General features: G+C 40.4%; 1 protein-coding gene across 1 annotated transcript in view; it reads right to left on the bottom strand.

Moving 5' to 3' along the window:
• Positions 1-1,540: 1,540 nt before the first annotated feature.
• Positions 1,541-19,166, bottom strand: part of LOC125934586 (chondroitin sulfate proteoglycan 4-like) — a 70,440-nt gene continuing 52,814 nt past the window's right edge. Inside the window, exons 9-10 of the mRNA XM_049648073.1 lie at positions 7,851-8,034; positions 1,541-6,961 (exon numbers count right to left, since the gene is read on the bottom strand). Of these exons, the coding sequence (XP_049504030.1) occupies positions 4,914-6,961; positions 7,851-8,034 (2,232 nt within the window). The 3' untranslated portion in view covers positions 1,541-4,913. The remainder of the gene's footprint in view (positions 6,962-7,850; positions 8,035-19,166) is intronic.

Genomic DNA, 19,166 nt, shown 5'->3' with positions numbered 1-19,166 from the left:
CTACAAGATAGAGAACCATTAAAATCCCTGATTTTACAAATGTTCCCTATGTGTTCTTTCTTTCATCCATTTTCTTGCCAAGGCTCCATCCAAGGACAAAGGGGAAAGCAGTGCCTGCCCAGTGGAGCATGAGCATGTAGGAAGCTCCCCTTCTGAAAAACACATCACCTATCCTTAAACCGCCCACCTGAAATTCCATTACCACATACTGCTTCAATTCCATGTACTGCTTTGGGTAGAATATGAGCCTCTCGTTTACTGAAGTGGCCTAATGTATTAGTTCTTTTAAAATGCATTAAAAGTGCAGGTAAGAAAAAGTTTTTGTAGCAGTTAGTATAGTGCCTGATGCACTGAAAATTCTGTATGGAGGTGGTGATGATGATGATGATGATAATAATATTAACATCACTAAATCTTAACAAAACCCAAAGAGGTAGGTTTGGAGGAAGAAATTGTTGTCTAAAAAATTGAAATTCAGTGAGATTGAATACATTACTCAAAGCCACACTGCTTGGAAGCAGAGAGCCAGGATCCAAAACAGAGGCAGAGTCTAGATCTAACCACTCTGTAGTGTCTCACTCTGTAGGCCTCGATGGGAACATGAGGGGCACCTTGAGGGACAGGTGGGAGGAAGTGGAGGTGGGTGGGCCAGTGAGGTCCCTCATTCTCACCACACCACTGAGTTTTCAAGTGAAAAGACGAAGCCCTTTCTGAACCTCTATTTCTCTTTGTCCTTTTTTCCATACCTTCTCTCCTGTCACTCCTTGTGTGATTCTGGAAGAACCTATCAGAGGAAACAAACCAGAAAGATCCTTTCAGGACAACATCCCGCATCTGCATCTAGGGGAAGTGTCTAGTATTTGGTGTCTCACAGACAGTAGGTGCCTTATAGATGTTTGCCAATTATTATGAAAAGGCAGCCCTTTCTAAGTGTTTGCCAAACAGACAGTGGTGTTCTTGAGCACCTTAGCCAAGGGCTCCATCACTGGGCATGCTCCACAGTGGGTTCCATGCCCACTTTCAACCCTATATGTCTCCCTACACATGGCCAACCTCAAACTCATTAATTACAATGCTTCTGAAAGATGTAGGTGTGTAGCACAGTCCCATTGTCAAATTCAGGGAGTGTCATCTGATACTTACCTATTATTCACCCTCCGTGTCTAACAGCGCCAGAAATCCGAAAAACCAGACAGTAAGAACAGCACCTGTCTCAATCTACCTAATGCAAGACTCTAAGGAAGTGCACTCAGGTGTTTGAGCAGGATCCCTGAAAGATTAGAATTTGCCAATGCCTCCAGATATGGAACAATGTTAGACCCTCCACTCCCAGCCCACCCAAAAAAATACCTCCTGTTAAGCAAGAATCAGCATTATTCTGACATTAACTTTTGGTGTCCCCTTATTTATTCCCCAGTCATTTGTTAAGAGGTGGTGAATTCATTATGACGTGCAGTTGTAGCTCTTTGTATGGGAGAAACCATTTCAAACTGATTTTCAATTTCCAAAACTAATTTTCAACACTAAACAAGAATTTGCCAAAACTTTTTATTTCATTTTTTATTTGAGCCAGCACCACATGGTAGGCATTTTTAAAAATTGAATCCATCTGCAAATCAGAAGACTATTCTAGATGCTCTGGAAAACTTTTCAAGCTCTATATTAATTACTCTATTAATTACTGAGTCTTGACATCTGTACCTCACACTGATGGTCTTGCTTTAGCAGGCACGCTCACAGACACTGTGAATTCTCATTTCAAAGCATCTGTGTCTATTTAATTCCAATACAGACGCTAATTTTATTCTAATTTTATTTTTATGAAGTTACAGAATTAACAGGAAAAGGGAGGGGAAATCATATTTTTTTGTTTGCTCAGGCTGATAAGCTTCACAGATCTCATGGCTGAAGCAAGGAAGAGGCCAACATGGTCATGGAGCCAACTACATCTGGCTCTTCCACAAAGAACGGGCAGTCTCCTTGCCCAGCCAAGAGAAAAGAAAACCCACTTAACTGGATGCAAAGATGTTCCTCAGCCTTCCCTTTCTGTGTACAAGCTCAAGCACATACTGCCATTCTGTTCCTTCTGAGCACCTGGCTCCTTAGAACAAGCTAAATGGGCAAGGGACATTAAGGAGGACACTTGTTGGGATGAGCACTGGGTGTTCTATGTAAGTGATGAGTCACTAAATTCTATTAGTGAAAACTTTATTATATTATATGTTAGCTAACTTGGATTTAAATTGAAAAAAAGGAAAAAGAAAAAAAAAAGAATAATTCTGTGTTGCATAGTGATCAAACCAACCTTGGGTTAAGACTCTCAGTCCTCCTTTCTAAGGGGATCAAGTCCAAAAACACTTGAAAGGGGCTACATATAATTCAATAATACAGAAAGACAGGAGGGAATCACTTTAGGAAGAAGAGTAGGTAAGATTTCTTTAGCACCAGCACTGGAACCAGAGATCTAAGACATGATTAGTTATCTCTAGGTCCAAATATGCTGTGCTTCCATTTGGTCTGTAGATTATGAAGTCTGTTTCCACAGAGAGCCGTTAAAATTGGGTTGGGACAGAAAAGCAACCCAGAGAAGCAGAAAAGGGAAAGGATGAGAAAAAGTTCTTGTCCACATGGAACACATCTGAGGCCATTAGACTTTGGGGAACACTTTGATCTCATCTTTACCTTTGTAAATATCGATTTTTTTTCCCTCCCGATGTGTTCCAACTGTTAATACAAGATAAAATCTTTTTCTTTTATCAAGGAATATGAAGGAATGAATCTGCCCTCAAGCTTTGTTTTTAAATACATCCTCTTTAAAAAAAATTTGCCAAGCAGAGTTTCAACCGTACAATAGAATTTTCACCCTTTTATTCTGTTTTTAGAATATAGTTGCTGCTTACATTTGGTAATGGGTTTATTAATCCTTCATCAGGTAGACAAGAAAACTCTTCATTGTAGTTTTAACCAGGGTTTCTCAATGTTGGCATTGTTGAAATTTTGGATCAGGTAATTCTTTTGGGGGGCTGTCCTATGCAGTGTTGGATATCTGGCAGCATCTTTGGTTTGCACTCAATGGATGCCAACAGCACCTGTTGTGAAAACCAAAAATGTCTCCAGACACTGCCAAATGCCCCTGCCAGGAGAAGTTGTTCCTTCCACTCTAGACTCACTAGTTGCTGGCTTTAAGAAAATCATTAAAATATGAAAAAGAGATACTAAAGTAGATATCCATTTGAAAGATCAAAATGCTTATTTCCCAAGTATTTCATATTTGAAGAGTACTTTAATAGATCTTATTCACTGTTTAACTAATTTCCATCCTCCAGCCTCCCCTAATTACATAGTGGGGTCATCCACTGATCTCTGACATGGCAGAATCCTCTCCCAGCCCCAGGAAAGATCGTCAGTCAGAAGAATTCCATTTCTTGGCCAAATGGTTGTTCCAGAGATGGGAATCCCATTGCTCAGTTCTAGACTGAGACATAAAAGGGGGAAGATGTTTGGGAAGGCCTACCCTTACAGGATTAAAATAATAATAATAATAATAATAATAAATAAGATCCTAAGAAAAAGTCTTTTTGCCATATCTGTTTTTTTCCCACTAGAATGTCTGCCTTTGAACGTGACTGTACTGCTTAGAGCATTAGCAGGTACCTCACAATCACAAGGAACTAAGCCAAAAAACAAAAACAAAAACAAAAATGAAAAACAGAATTCCAACAGCTTGAGGAAGGTAGAGAAGAAAGAACAAAAGAGTTTCAGTACTTGATGACATCTTTGGACTGTTGAACCGGCCTTGGAATGTCCACCTCAGGCTACTTGGTAGTTGCAAGACTTTTATTGCTTAGCCAAATCAATAGTTGGCAAACTGATTTGTGGGTCAAAGGCAAGAACTAAGAATTGTTTCTACCTTTTTAAAACTTTGTTAAGAAAATGAAGGTTGTTAAAAATAAACAGCCATACATGGCCCGCAAAGTCTAAGCTCTTTACCATGCGGTACTGCACGAATAAAGTTTGCCAATCTCCAATCTAAACGACTCATAGCTAATGTCTTGTGATTTGCAACCTAAAGCATTCGTAACTAATACAAGTACTGATATCTTCATTTTATAGTTATCGAAACAGGTTTGAATCAGTTGAGCCAATGGTAGGCTCAACCAGACAAGTCAGGTACAAATTTGCCATTATTTCAATTCATCGTGATGTTAAGCCAAATCAAGTCATCACAAATGCGTTTAACAGCCTTTTCTATTCTTTATGGCTTCAAATCATATTTGTACTACAGACTTGGTTTTACAAGTCAGAATAGATAAATCTTCTCGATGAAACACAATATGCTCAGTGAATACTTCAAAGGGAGTCAAGCTGTCCTACTATCCAGAGCACCAAGGCATTTCCTGCACAAGAAGTCAAACCTACGGGCTCTAAGGAGGAAAATACATTATAGAAATACACTAGAAACAAACTTGCTGATTTGTTAAATTACCTTTTCTACTTGCTGAAACAGTTCCTGCATTTCCTTGCTGACTCACTCAGGGAGAGTGAATCCTCAGTGAAAAATATGCAAAGGCTTCCTCCATTAACTCTAGCATCCAAGTTAATACTGCTGTTCCCAGTTAGGCCAGCATGTTTGGTAGCACTTTGGTAAAGGGCTTAAATACTGACACAACCTTATACTCAGAGTCAGGTCCAGAAGAGAGCATACAAAGCTCATTGTGGAGAGCCCATCAGAAGAGTGTTGTATGCGTTACAATAAACACTTGCCAACATCTAACCATGGGACCATAACTGAGCACTGAGTGACTGTCACAGCCAAGCTTTTCTCAGTTGATTCACCCAGCATTCCTTTGCCTTTGGATCCCAGTACCTATCCCAGTACAGCAGGTGGTCACTCAGGAACAAGAGCCCTCAGTCTACACCCAATACTGGTTGTGCTTCAGTGTTGGGTTGGTTTGTCGGCAGAGCTTGACCATGTCAGGATCCAGATTCATCCATGTCTCCCAAGGAGCACATTTCTCCACTGGCTCAGTAGCTGGAGAAGCCATTTGCCCACTTAGTGGGTCCCTGCAAAGACTGACTGGGGGACTGCTGGAGCTTTTTAGAAGGGGTGTCACTGTGACAGTGGGAACAGCTATGCTCCTTTCTGGCCTAGGACTTGGGGTTGTAGTTTCCAGATTGGTCAGGGGCTTGATAAGAGGTTTTGCCTTTTCTGCCCTCCGGCCCAGCATCCGGATACACAAGGTCACGACAGTTACTATCAGCAGGAAGACCACCACAGCCGAGGGTACAATGACTATCACAGGATAATTGCTCTCCCTGGGTTGGGTGGGTGCCTGAGGACTGGCGTCGGTGGTGTTTGGTGGCCAAATGATCCTAGTTAGAGAGGCTCTGCTGTCCATTGTAGGCTCTTGACCATGGTGTCGTCCCCAGGGATCTGCTTGCTGCTGCCCGGCCTGAGTCAGCTTCCCTAAAGTTTCTGCCTGTACTGTGGGTCCTGAGGAAACCACAAGCTTTTCCTGAGAGAAATCTGAAGTCACAAGGTTATTGGAAGTGACTAGTAAAGAAACATCAGGGATAAATGTTTGCAAGAGTAAGGGGTCAGGTGGCACTATGGTGAAGGGGAGATAACCTATTGCTGGCTGTACATGGTCTGCCCTGAGCAGGAAAGTGAAGGAGTCATTCACCATTTCGATGCCTGTTAAGTTGGCATGTGGATTCAGCATTAACAATCCTTGGTCAATGTCCCTCTGAGTGAATAGAGTAGCGTTTTCCATTTCAGTGCCTCGGCCCACTCTTCGTACAAGTCTTCCATGGACAGGGGGTTCTGTCACTTCAAACTGGGGATCACTCTTAGTCCTATTAGCAAGCTCAGTAGCATCAAGGTCCTTTCTTCTCAGCTGATAAACCACTCTGTTGGCAATGGTCAAGTTTGACATAACCCGCAGTAGAGGCTGCACTCTGATGCTCAGTGTTTGTCCTGTAAGGTTGCTTTCTGGTGTAAACAGTGAGAAATGTAGCTGGTCCCCAGAGGCAGTGAGATTTGTCATATGGTAAGAGAGTCTTCCTGAATGTAGATCCTCCTGCCCAAAGCTGATGACCACCTGGTTTTCAATGAGCAGATGCCCATGTTGGAGGGGCCATGTCATCTTGTAAGTGATTTGGGGGCTTCTCCCATTGGTCATTGCTGACAGATGAGTATTGGTGATAGGAACTATTGTCTGGCCTTGTGGGAGAAGTAGGTCAGTGAGGTTCACAAGGGTGATGGAGATGGGGATGACATCCAGGTGGAAGAGCTTATAGAGTGGGCGGTGTTGACCATCGGTCACACTAAAGTAAAACACGCCTGAGGATGGGCTTCCATCTTGAATGAATAAAACCCTAGAGTTGTCAATGTCGGCCTGTGTGAAATGGTGAACAGGTATGTCTGGATGGTGAGCCAGTGCCAAAAAGCCATTATTAGGATTACGGATGATCATATATCTGATCTCCTCTGGAGGACTGTCTAGATCTTCCACTCTCAGATTTTCAGGTCCCACAACTAACCTGTTGCCCTGTAGAACTTTCAACCGAAGCCCCTTTGTCTTTAATGCTGGTGCCTGGTCATTAACAGGAGAGATGGTGATGTTAAACATCTCTTCAAGGAAGTCAGCCTTTGGCTTGGTGGCAGACTTACTCTTTTGATTTGGCCAAACGGCAAAGGTAAAATTATCAGCCAGTGATTCAGAGTCATCGTGAAGGTATATGATTCCAAATTTATTAACTATATACTGGGAGAAATTGGGTTTTCCTTTGGTAATATTCCTCTCTCCAACCATAAGGGTTCCATGGTGAGGAAGAGATATAACCTGGAACCAGATCTCATAGGAAGATCGCTGTGATTTGGGTAATTTCAGCAAGAGGTTGGAAGCATCTAAATTAGATTGGCCAATGAGAACTTTGTCTCCCTCCTTGACGGCAGCTCCTGTGAAAATATAAAGAACAAAGTGGTATTTCATTAGAACTTTCAAATGACAGGGGCACCTGGGTGGTTCAATCGGTTAAGCATCAGACTCTTGGTTTCAGCTCAGGTCATGATCTCATGGTTTTGTGGGTTTGAGCTCCACACTGGGCTCTGTGCTGGCAGCACAGAGCCATCTTGGGATTCTCTCTCCCTCTCTGTCTTCCCCTTCCCTGCTCACTCTGTCTCTCTCTAATAAATAACTAAAACTTAAAAAAAAAATAGTATAGAACTTTAAGATGACAGCTGCAAAGCACTTTCACTCTCAGATTTCCTTATTCCGGTGGATTATTCAAAATGCCTTGGTTGCACAGTGACCTTGTTACCCAAGGCATATAAATTAAATTTTAAGTACACACACCCAAACTATTAAGTCAACATTACAAGCAAGAGAGTTCTGAAATCTCGAGATTCACTTATATAATGTTAATTTCCTCACTTACCTACTACTGGACTTTCTCTTGCCATGGAAACAGGTGCAGCTTTCAATACCCCTTTCCTTTCAGGAACTTGCCCTATTTGTTATTTTCATTTTCTATGGACAGTTTTTAGTCATAGGCATGGTAAAGTCCCCATTTGCAGGTACAAATAAAATTCTTTAGAACTAATTTTCAATCTTCCCCCCAACTACAACTATTAAAGCTTATGAGAGGAAAGAGAAGAGGACCAGAGAAAGAGCACGCATAAAGAAATAAATTTTTATAACTATATATGTTTTCTTTCAAAGGTTGATGTCATGGCATTGCTATGATATCATGGCATTTCTAATTAACAAGAGAATTACTTATTTCCAAATTGTCCCAACTTTAATAATTACAAATAAGACACTGACCATATCTTTTGGTGCCTTTACCTGTATTTGCAAGCAGACGACTATGCCGACCAGGTTCAGTAATTTCATATGATATAGTAATACGAAACTCCTCAGGGCCTAGAGCTGCTGGTGGGGAGGATGTCGTGAATGTGAAAGAGTCTTCTGCAGTCCAGCCAGTGTTCTCATGGTCCACATGCTGATATAGTATCAGTCGTTCACTGACCTGTCAAGACAGGAAGAAAAAATCAGCCCCTGGCTTCAGGGATAATACAAGGACTAACATGTATCCTAACTGAAGGAGATACATACATGTCTTTTCAGGGTTCATTCTCATGCTTAAATTACGGCACATATCTGCAAACATATGTATTTGCACTTAACAATATGGTAACCTATTTGTCAAACATAGCTCTTCTATTACAAAAATAGTTTATTTATCAAAGAAAAAAAAGCACGTTGATTTCGAGATGACTTAGGCTATGGTATTTATATTATAGAAAGTATATAATAAACCTTCACTTGCCTGTATGATAGTTTAAAAAACTATCAACTCATAACCAATCTTGTTTTATATAATATTACTCATATTCTGCCCAATAGCTTATTTTGAAACCAATCTCAAACACCATTTTATCTGTAAATGTTGTAGTAAATATTGACAAAATGACTCTTTTAAAAAACATAATCACAATACCATTATCACATCTTTTAAAAAATTTTTTTTGAACATTTATTTATTTTTGAGAGACAGAGAGAGACAGAGCATGAGCAGGGGAGGGGCAGAGAGAGAGAGAGAAGAAGACACAGAATCTGAAGCAATCTGCAGTCTCTGAGCAAGCTGTCAGCACAGAGCCTGATGCAGGGCTCAAACCCACAAACTGTGAGATCGTGACCTGAGCCGAAGTCAGATGCTCAACCAACTGAGCCACCCAGGTGCCCCATATCACATCTAAATATTATCAATAATTACTTAATATCATCAACTATCCAATTAGTGTTCAAATATCTCTGATGATCTACTACATGACTTTTTTTTACATAGTTGCTTTGAGTCAGGATCCTTAAAAGTCCACACATCACATTTGTTTGATGCTTCTCAGAGGCATCTCTTAGTCTATAGGTTCCCCTTCTCTAATTTTTTTGCTTGTAATTTATTTGTTAAAGTAATTGGGTCATCTGTCTTATAGAGTTTCCTACATTCTGGATTTTGTTGCTTGCATCCCAATGGTGTTAACATGTTCCTCTGTCTCCTACATTTCCAACATACTAGTAATTAAATCTAGAAGTGTAATAAGAATCAGATTCAAGTTTTTGTTAAGAATGTTTTACAGGTTGTATTGTATATTTTCTGTGCATCTCATTGCAAGACAAAATAATTTTGGGTTGCTTCTCTTTTGGATATGTTAAGATTAATCGGTGAATTCAAATGCTTCCAGGTTGATCCATCTCTTTTAAAGTTCTCCACCAGCCTGGTCATGTGATAATTTTACAGAGTCAGTGATATGATTGTTTAAACACCTGATTTTTGCAGTGGCAAGGCAATGATATTTTAAACATTCCTTCTTCATTCTTACCTGAAAGTCTTCTAAAAAGAATTTTCCCTCATCAGCTATTCGGCTACACTGATGCTATGCTGCAGTATATGTAGGAAAGACAGGATAAATACTTGATTCTTTCCCTTTATACTGATTTTTAGAAAAATGAGCTCCCTGATTCCAATATCCAAACATAAACATTTGTTTTGTTTTGAGATCATTATAAACTCATGAATTTTAATGTATGATGTATTTCATTCTATTGCAATTGTTATTCTTATTGATGTTCAAATTTTCCCACCTTGCTTAAGGTATTTTTCAATATTTTCATCTAAGTCTCTAATGCCTGTTGCCTATCAATGTCCTTTGTGGCCCAGCTGATGGAGATAGGCTCTACCCAGGGTTTGGTTGTTCAGATAGCATGTGGGTAGTCCTTCCTCCAACAACAGTGACTGAAAGTTCTAAAACTCTAATCACAGAAAGGAAGACTAGAGATAAAATGGTTAACCCTTTCATTCCGATAGGTCACATCTTTTTTTTTTTTTCTGACCTGCCTTCTATAATATCTGAACTTAGAGGTAGGTTTTTCCAAGGTATTTATGTCCATGTCAGCAGTGCCTAGCATACATTATCCCATAATTTACAGAGCATTTCATCAGTCAGTATTTGGAAATACTGTATTAATTAACAGGAGTCTGGCTGTGTATTGCTGTGGCTCAACGCTGACACAATGGACGTACCTAGAACCAGAGTTCTAGAAAGGCTTTGGGTCTATGAGTTTCCATGGAATATAAGCTTCCTGTTTCCACAGTGGCCAAAACCTGTTGGCGAGTTTCTCATTCCTTTCCTATTCATGGATAAGACAAGGAAGTGCAGTCATTTAGGGATTTTAAACAAGGAGAAGAAAGTATTGTTTCTCATAAAGAAGCAAGGTTACTCATGAAAAATTGGAGTTTTTCCTTATAAGTTTCTGGGAAACAAGTCAGTTTTATTTAGCAGTTCTACTATTTCTATTATCAGCTTAAGATTTATAACAAAATATTCATCATAAATGTATTCATTCACAGGTGACTATGTCATGGATTTTGGACTGGAGAATGGTTCCTAAAGTTTCCCATTCTGCTTGAGAGATGTGTACTATTACAAGGAAAGAGACATCTAGCTCCTTAATATTAAAAGTAACACAGTCTATTGACCAGGAAGAAAAAAATTCTTGGAGGCTAGTTGATTTTATCTTTCACTTCTCTGGTTTAAGTACAAGTTAACTTCTCTGAAAAATATATAATAAGTTATTGGAATAATCTAAGGGTCTTCTGATGTCTACAGGATGAGGAATGATTGTCCCAGGGGAAGAATGGTTCTTATAGATGGGAACAGTTGAGATGAAGGTCAGAAATTTGAGGGAAGTAATTGGAGAGGAGGCTGTATACTTTGGAAGACTACTGGAGGAGAGGTTGGCTGTAGTTCTGTTTTTGAAAAGTCATTCAAAAAGTGAGAAATTGTGAAAAACTTATTGACTTATTCTATGCTGGAGAGTGAGAGAATTAAATTAGATCAGCTTGAGTGTCTGAGCTTCAAGACAGGACAGCAGATAACTGAACGTCTGAGCTAGAAGTAAAAGGGAGTAAGTGTGTGTGTGGAATGTCAACTTGTCAGCCATGCCTTGAAGGAACTTAGAGTCTTTAATATTTAGAAGACAGTGAGCTTTAAGAATCAGATTCTAAGGGGTGTGTGTGTGTGTGTGTGTGTGTGTGTGTGTGATGGGAGAGAGCTGGAAAAGGGAGAAGAACAAGACTTTATGGGGAAAAAAGGTGTAAGGTAAACTTGAGGAGAGAAGGATCTCAGACAGGATTAGGAATTTTGTTACCCCAAAGTGGCCTTAGGAACAACTTCCAACAGCTCTGCAAATTTCTGCTGTATTAAATATAGAGAGATAAGCCACTTAGCTGAATACCTGGGCTCTAAGATTAGGGGGAGAGGAGCAGGGAGGTTTTTATTTCCCATGGATTTAGATTAGCCCAGATACTTTCTCTTTTACAGGTGGAGTCCTTCTGGAATGCCATTAGAAATTCAATTTTGTAGGGGCACCTGAGTGGCTCCGTTGGTTAAGTGTCTGACTCTTGATTTTTAGCTCAGGTCATGATCTCATGGTTTGTGAGATTGAGCCCTGTGTCGGGCTCTGCACTGACAGTGAGGGGCCTGCTTGTGATTCTCTCCCTGCCCCCGCCCCACTCTCTCTTCTCTCTCTCAAAACAATAAGCATTAAAAAAGAAATTCCATTTTATAGAATTCCAACTAGTAAATGCAGAAGGAAAATTCGAATGAGAAAAATCACCATTTGGCAATCACCACAGTAATAAATGTTTCACAGGTGAGAATCCTAAATGGTTGCTTAAACTAGTAAGCTAAGTTGCGATGAGAAACGGGATTTAAACAGTTCCAAAGTATTCCCTCACGAGATACTTAATTATAAAAATGAAAATAGTAACTTCTCAGTGGAGAAACCAGAAAAACTGCTAAAAGACTGATAAAAGACCATCAGTGACAGGACCAAATGAGCATCAGTGTCTCCTGACATGAAGCAGGAACAAACTCAGCATCTCTCGTGCCAATTCCCGCCAAAGCACACAACCTGAATCTGACTGTGAGGAAACATTCAATAAAACCAAACCAAGGAACATTCTACAAATAACTGGTCTGTTTTCCTCAAAAACTGGCAATGTCACAAAAGTCAGCATGACTGCAGAATGGTCTCTGAGTAAAGCAGACCAAGGATACCTGATGACTAAATGCTATGTTTTACGCTGTGGATTTTTTTTCTAGGATAGTCTATGATACTCTTTTTTCTAGAGGATATTCGCTGAAACAACTTGTGAAATTTGAATAAGGTCTATAGATTATGTAATAACACTGTATCAACGATAATTTCATGATTTTGAAAATTATACTGTGGTTACACGAGAGAGGCCTTGTTTTTAGGAAATATACACTGAGGTATTTAGAGGTAAATGTACCTCAGGGGCACCTGGGGGGCTCAGTCAGTGAAGGGACCAACTCTTGGTTTGGGCTCAGGTCATGATCTCATGGTTCGTGGGTTCGAGCCCGGCATGGGGGCTCTGCACTGACAGTGTGGAACCTGCTTGGGATTTTCTCTCTCTCTCCTTCTCTCTCGGCCTCTCCTACATGTGCTCCCTCTCTCTGTCTCTCTCAAAATAAATAAATAAACTTAAAAAAAGAGGTAAAGGTATGTCATGTCTGCAAGTGGCTCTTAAAATTTCAGAAGTGTGTGTGTGTGTGTGTGTGTGTGGAGAGGGAATGATAAAGCAGACAGTTAAAAGTTAACATTCAGGGAATATGAGTGAAGAGTATACTGGACTTTTTTTTTTTTTTTAACGTTTATTTATTTTTGAGACAGAGAGAGACAGAGCATGAACGGGGGAGGGTCAGAGAGAGAGAGGGAGACACAGAATCCGAAACAGGCTCCAGGCTCTGAGCTGTCAGCACAGAGCCCGACGCGGGGCTCGAACTCACGGACCGCGAGATCATGACCTGAGCCGAAGTCGGCCGCTTAACCTACTGAGCCACCCAGGCGCCCCTATACTGGACTTTTTGTACTCTTTTCCAATTGTTCTGTAAGTTTGAAATTATTTCAAAATAACAATGAAAAAAATCTAAAAAAGTAAATCCCATAGTATTCTACTATATCAACTTCAGTTAGAGACCAATAGTTTCTGTTCTCTGATGACTAAGTGTGTGCAGAACGGGGGAGTGAGGACAACCTTCAAATGCCTTGGGCACTCTGACATCAAGAAATGGTGGTTTCCTATCCCAATACACCGACCCCCCACCTCCAACTATGTCCATTTCTCTAATACGTTAACAAGGCGGTACTCCTACCTAACCTGTAAGTGGGTGAATACATAGGTCAAAATCCTAGACCCGAGTAGTGCTTTTTATGTGAAGTGATAATGTGATGGCAACGATTGGATCTCCGAGACCTAAACCTTCTGGATTTCATATCCTTGATGACTACAGAACCACAAAGAAAAACATTTGTCAGAGGCCAAAGAGATAGATTTGGCCAGGGGCCCTCCTGACTTTTCTATGATGGGTTAAATTTTACAGCTGAGAGGCTGCTGAGAACCTCAGAGAGGTTGGAAATTTAGGGAACTTCTCTCCATCTCCCCCCGTAATCACCAGCCTAACTGGGAAGAGAGCTGAGACCAGAAGCCATATATCCATGTTTACAGATAAGAGCCCTTTCTCCTAGATCACTTTACTGGGGCCTCTTTGGCTCCAACTGCCTGAATTATGACTCTTCTTCCTCCCAGGAGGAAAAGGACACCCACTGATATAAAAATGGAAGCAGAGGAGTGTAATAGAATTTGAACCCTGGGTTGGTCAGGCCTACATTCCAATATAAATGCTACCCAATTTCAGCTCTGTGCCTTTGGGCAGGTCATTTAATCTCTCTGAGCCTCCACTGCTGCATTAAAATACAGACTAATATCTCACTTGTAAATATACATTTAACTTAATTAGTCTTTTGCCACATGCCCTGGGCATTTCTGGGTCTTTCAATAAAGGATCTAAGTCCTCAATAATCACCTCCTCACAAGGACATCAGAGGATTCTGGTTAAGATGAAAGATTAGACTTATTTTTTTAAAAAGAGTCATGGCATGAAAATATTCAATAATTAGAAATTCCTAAAACATACTTAATAAAATAAATTTTCTCTCATAAAGTTTTAGGCTGGATTTTGGCACAGGCTCCAGAAGTTTACTTCCAGTTGCTTTGTAAATAAGTATCAGTTCACCATCGTATACTTGACATTTCAAAAAACATTTGTTAAATGAACAAGCTACTTAACAAGTGCTTTACAAAATTTAATTATAAAGTATATGTTTATATCAGGAAGCAGTAGAAATAAGGCGATCCAAGACATTTCTTAACCATTTATTCAACAAAAACACAAAGAGTACCTAACTTTTACTGAGCCCTACATACGTGCCAGGCACTCTGCAAGGTATATTGTATAACTCATTTTATTTAGTTTTGTGTTAGGGGCCTCATTATACCCATTTGACAGATTTTAAAACACCCCGAGGTTCAGAACATTTAAATAATTCACCCATAGCCAATAAGTGGGAGAGGCCAGTTTTTCATCCAGTCCCACGTGACTCTGGAATTCATGCTTTTTCCACTGTCCTGCTCCTTCACCATGGGAAGCTCAGTGAAGATTCTAGGCAACCAAGAAATTCGTAAGATGTGCGCTCCAACTTCAAGGAGTTTAGTAATGTAAAAAGTCAGCTGGTAGGTATGTGTAAGACGAGAAAACCACTATGGGCTAGAGCTTGTAAGAATTCAAACAAATAGCTCATTCTATATACTGTATTTATTACAAAAGGCAAGTTAAAGAAAAACTGTATTTCAGTTCTTTTATGCCACTGCCATTGTATATCAGGGACAAACTTTCTCACAGGACTTTAGAGGGAAGAAGGTGGGAATGAGTTTCCACCTGGTTCAAGGTTGAAGGCAATCCCTTTCTGGCCCCAAGGTGACTGGCAGACATCTATTTTCTTAAAGGTAAGCTTTTGAAACCTGAAGGCAGAGAGCTAAGGGTCATTAAGAGTGCCTTGGATGAACCCAGGGGTGAAGTGGGAGCACTCTGATATATAGAATCTGATCATTCTTCCCCTAAAATAGTGTGCACATTCTGTAGGTCCACAAAAGTACACGCGGATAGGACTGTTAAGAGAATAACACTGTCAAACTCAGCCAAAGGCAGGTTAGAGCACTCTGGAGCATCTCTTCATTCCGAGGGTCTTTGTAAATGTGGCTCCCTATGGTCCTGATAAGAAAATCACAGCATAAGCCTTTTACACTAATCTTTCCCACAGTAGGGCCTAAAAGTCAATCACAGCTTCGAAATTCCCACTGGAGAAGAGAGTAACCATACTGACTTAGAGTCAGCTGGGAAAAGGGGGAGGGAGAAAGGGTCACATACAGTCCACTCACTTGATTCTCCACGACACGATGGCTTTGTTAAAGGTCCAAGTCTCTAGATAGGACAATTGTTGTCCAGAAGAAGCAAGGGAAACAGAAGTGTCCAAAAAGTCTCTATCTTGGGCAGATGTTCACGGAGAAAGGAGACTGTAGAAAGCCAAACAATTCAGAATGGTAAAGCCTCTAAGATTTCATTTGGGCTAACCAAAAAGTCCTATACGCTAAGGTTTGGATGACAACAAGGTCCTGTGCTCCTGAAGGATGAGCTCAGATAAATGACTCTTCTTTCTGTGTCCTTTATTAATTTTACCAGGGCTGGCACCATCACGTGTGTAGAGACCAGCTGGGTATGGAGGGCTCAAGGTTCCCAGAAGAGGTCACAAGTCTGGGGCAGCCCAGGGAGTCACAGCTTAGAGGGTGCACCCCAGGCATCATGCTAAAAAAAAGTGGAACTGGGTTAAGTCCCAGAAGGGATTATCCTCAATGAGAATGGATAGAAGAGGCATTTTTAGGAAACCTAAGTTCCTAAATGGTGATATCTGGAACTCTCCAGCTAGAAATGGGCAACTGAAAACCAAGTCCAAATAATTACCCATGCCCCCTCCATGACTGAGCCAATTTCCATAAAAATGCCACATCAACAAGGTTTTCAAGGAGCCTAACAATATAGCCATCTATAACCCTCCCTGGCAGAAAGGTCCAAATCCACATTATATGGAAGTAAACATTGACTTTCGTGGGCTTTATGCCATTAAAAGCATGGAAACCTTTAATTAAACTACCAAACAAGATTGTAGAAAAGGTGATCAATTCATTCGGAAGAAATAGAAGGTAGTATGGGACATCTTGCTTTTTTGTAGAGAAGTGTATGTAGTACGCTAAATAATGTAGTAGGCCAATATCAGAGCCAAATCCCTTGAACTTGTGAAGATTACCTTCTTTGACAAACACTTTGCAGATGTCATTAAGGATCCCGAGACTGGAAATTACCCTGGACTATCCAGGTAACTGCAATCACATACATCTGTACAAGAGGGAGGCTGAGGGGTATTTGCCACAGACAAAAGAGGAGAAAGGAAAGCGACGGTGGAAGCAGAGACTGGAATGATGAAGCTACAAACCAAGAAATACTGGCAGCTACCAGAAGCTTTCAAAGGCAAGGAAGGAATTCCCCCTCAGAGCCTCCAGAGGGAGAAACAACATGCTGACACCTTGACTTCAGCCCAGTGAAATGGAGTCCCGACTTCTGGTCTCCAAAACTATGAGATAACACATTTCTGCCATTTCAAGCCACCAAGTTTGTGGCAATTTATTATAGCAGCCGTAGGAAATTAATACAAGGAGAAAAGATAAACCGCTCTCATTTAAATGGATATTAGTTCTATCTGCTTTTTCAGAGAAAGAGCCAACAGTTCTAAGAACAAGAAACATTTTTGGTTATTCAAAGCTACTGGGCCAGGACCCATGAGCCAATTTCCAGTTTGAACAATGAGTAGGTAAGTGACAATGCAGTATTTCTACATGTAGAAAATATGGCGACACATAATCCAGTGACTTGTAATGGCAAAATCCAAATTACTAAAACAAAACACTGGTGGGAAGTGCCCAAAATGACCACTGGGTCTAGTTACCATGGAGCTTGCTACTGAAGAGACCTCAGGAAAGTAGGGACAGGGAGGCCAGAGTGATCATTAACACAAAGACACTGATCCTTCTCTGCTCAGAAAACTACAGGGCCAAAGTTCAGCGATCCCACTGTGTTCGCCATTAAGTTGTGATAAATTAATTTCTATCCCACGGGAAATGTGCTTGCAATTTCTTAAAATGTGAGCGTTATCTTGAGCAACAGACTGAGACTCTGGAAGAAGAGGTAATTGGACAAAATTCACAACACAGAATCCATTGTATTGTTTGCTAAGCGTGGCCCTGGAAGGCTGTGTTTGTGTTGCCGCAGCAGAGACAACGATGGATGACCATCCTGCCACAAGAGCACAATGGCTAAGATGCAATTCCTGGCTTTATGGAAAAGAAAAAAGGCCAGACATTAAAAACCTCAAAACCAGAACACTTTGCTTTTTAATGATTTCAAATTATCTAAGCAAGCACCAGAATGAAAATCACTCAATTAGCCCTGTGCTCTCCTTGGAAAAGACTAGTGCCTTAAAGAATTCGATTCATACTTTGTTCACACATTCTTTGAAATGAACACTAAATGTCTACAAACGTAAAAAGTTTCCACTTCACAAAAATTTGATGATTCACGTTCTCGGTGTATGTTTAATTCTTCAGGATATAAGATTTTCAGCACAAGTTCTGTGATTTAGCTTTTCCCATTTAGGCGGATGTGATAGTACCGCAAAAAACAAGAGTGTTACTTGATTATCTTGGTAGGTTGACGTGGTATGGTTTGAAAAAAAATGGTGAGCTTATTCTGGGATAAGAAAATATTTTGAGCTATAACGTAACAAATGTATGCCTACAATTATTGTGATCAAGTATGATATTAAGCATCATGGAGTGCCTAGATTTCTTTCACAAGCTAAAGCCATCCAGAGTCACTGATTAAAATGGTCATTTTTGTTTATCCATCAAAAAAACAAGAAAGGATGTGGGTTTTATGTGCACACTGATACGGTGGCTTTGCCTCCCCAGCTGAGAGTGGTAGAGGGCTGGAAACAATTTAGTCCTTTAAGGTAAAGGTGTGAAAGAGAACTCAAACATCAACTGCCTAAAACATTCTCCCAATTGGACACTTAGCAGGTTATTGGCTAACTGAAATTTGAAAATTTGAAGTTAGAAAAACTGGTACAGAATGCCAGAAAGCAATCAAAGCCATTTGCTTACATGAACATGGCTGCATAGTTCCAAACTCCCTTTACAATTGAACTTGATTCCTGCCTGAGTCATGTCTCTTTTCACCAACTAAACTGAAGAGGGCTAATCAAAGCACGTAATACGTGCTTGATAAATGTCTTCATTAAGTAATTCCAGAGAAAAGGTTTTGATTATCTTCATCACCTCCAAAGCCTGCCTCTGCCCCTTCTTTTATATCTCAAATTGTTCTGGAGCTGCTGGGTAGTAAATCTGAGCCATGATAAAATGGCCCAGAGTCTCTAGCAGTATCCTATTCAACAGAGGCCATAAAATTGCAGATTTTAGGAAACGATTTACATTCCATTTGCATGTGAAAAAGGAGAGAGGATCTAGAAATGGGAAAGCTAGGAAGATAAATACTAAGTGTCTTCCTCTTCCCAAGTCACAAATAAAACTGTACATTTTTGAACACACAAGCTAAACAGAATTGAATGTCTTCAGATTAACGCCAGTTGTATTGAATTTATTGATGGTATCCTGTTTTTTTTTTTTTTACAATACAGACGTACCACTTTAATGTTTTCTAATTTTATTTTTATAATAAGCATGTGTTATTTTCATACTCAGAAACACCACATGCACGCACACACACACACACACACACACTGAGTCAGACACACACTGAGACACACTTTGGTGTCTATCTTACAGAGTTTGCTCAGGATACCCTCTCCTCTCCCCACATTATTGATGTTTTTTTTTTTTTTTTTTATGACTATTGTAGTGAAAGAGTAGTCAGGGTATTTCGATGATGTTTATTCATAGGCATTTAGCCCAACATATCCTGCAAACCATCTCGACTTTTCTGCAGCAGCTGCTCTGGGGAGGAGTCCTTCCCCTGGGTCCTCCTTGCTCTGTCCATTGGGGTAGGATCTTTGGAGGCCTCCCAGCCCTGGCCTCATTCTGCCTTCCAGCTGATGTTCTGCTCAATATTGAAG

The sequence above is a fragment of the Panthera uncia genome, assembly GCF_023721935.1.
Source record: "Panthera uncia isolate 11264 chromosome A1 unlocalized genomic scaffold, Puncia_PCG_1.0 HiC_scaffold_17, whole genome shotgun sequence".
Lineage (NCBI taxonomy): Eukaryota > Metazoa > Chordata > Mammalia > Carnivora > Felidae > Panthera > Panthera uncia.
The sequence above is the reverse complement of the archived record's forward strand: the minus strand, read 5'-3'. Positions and strand labels throughout refer to the sequence as shown.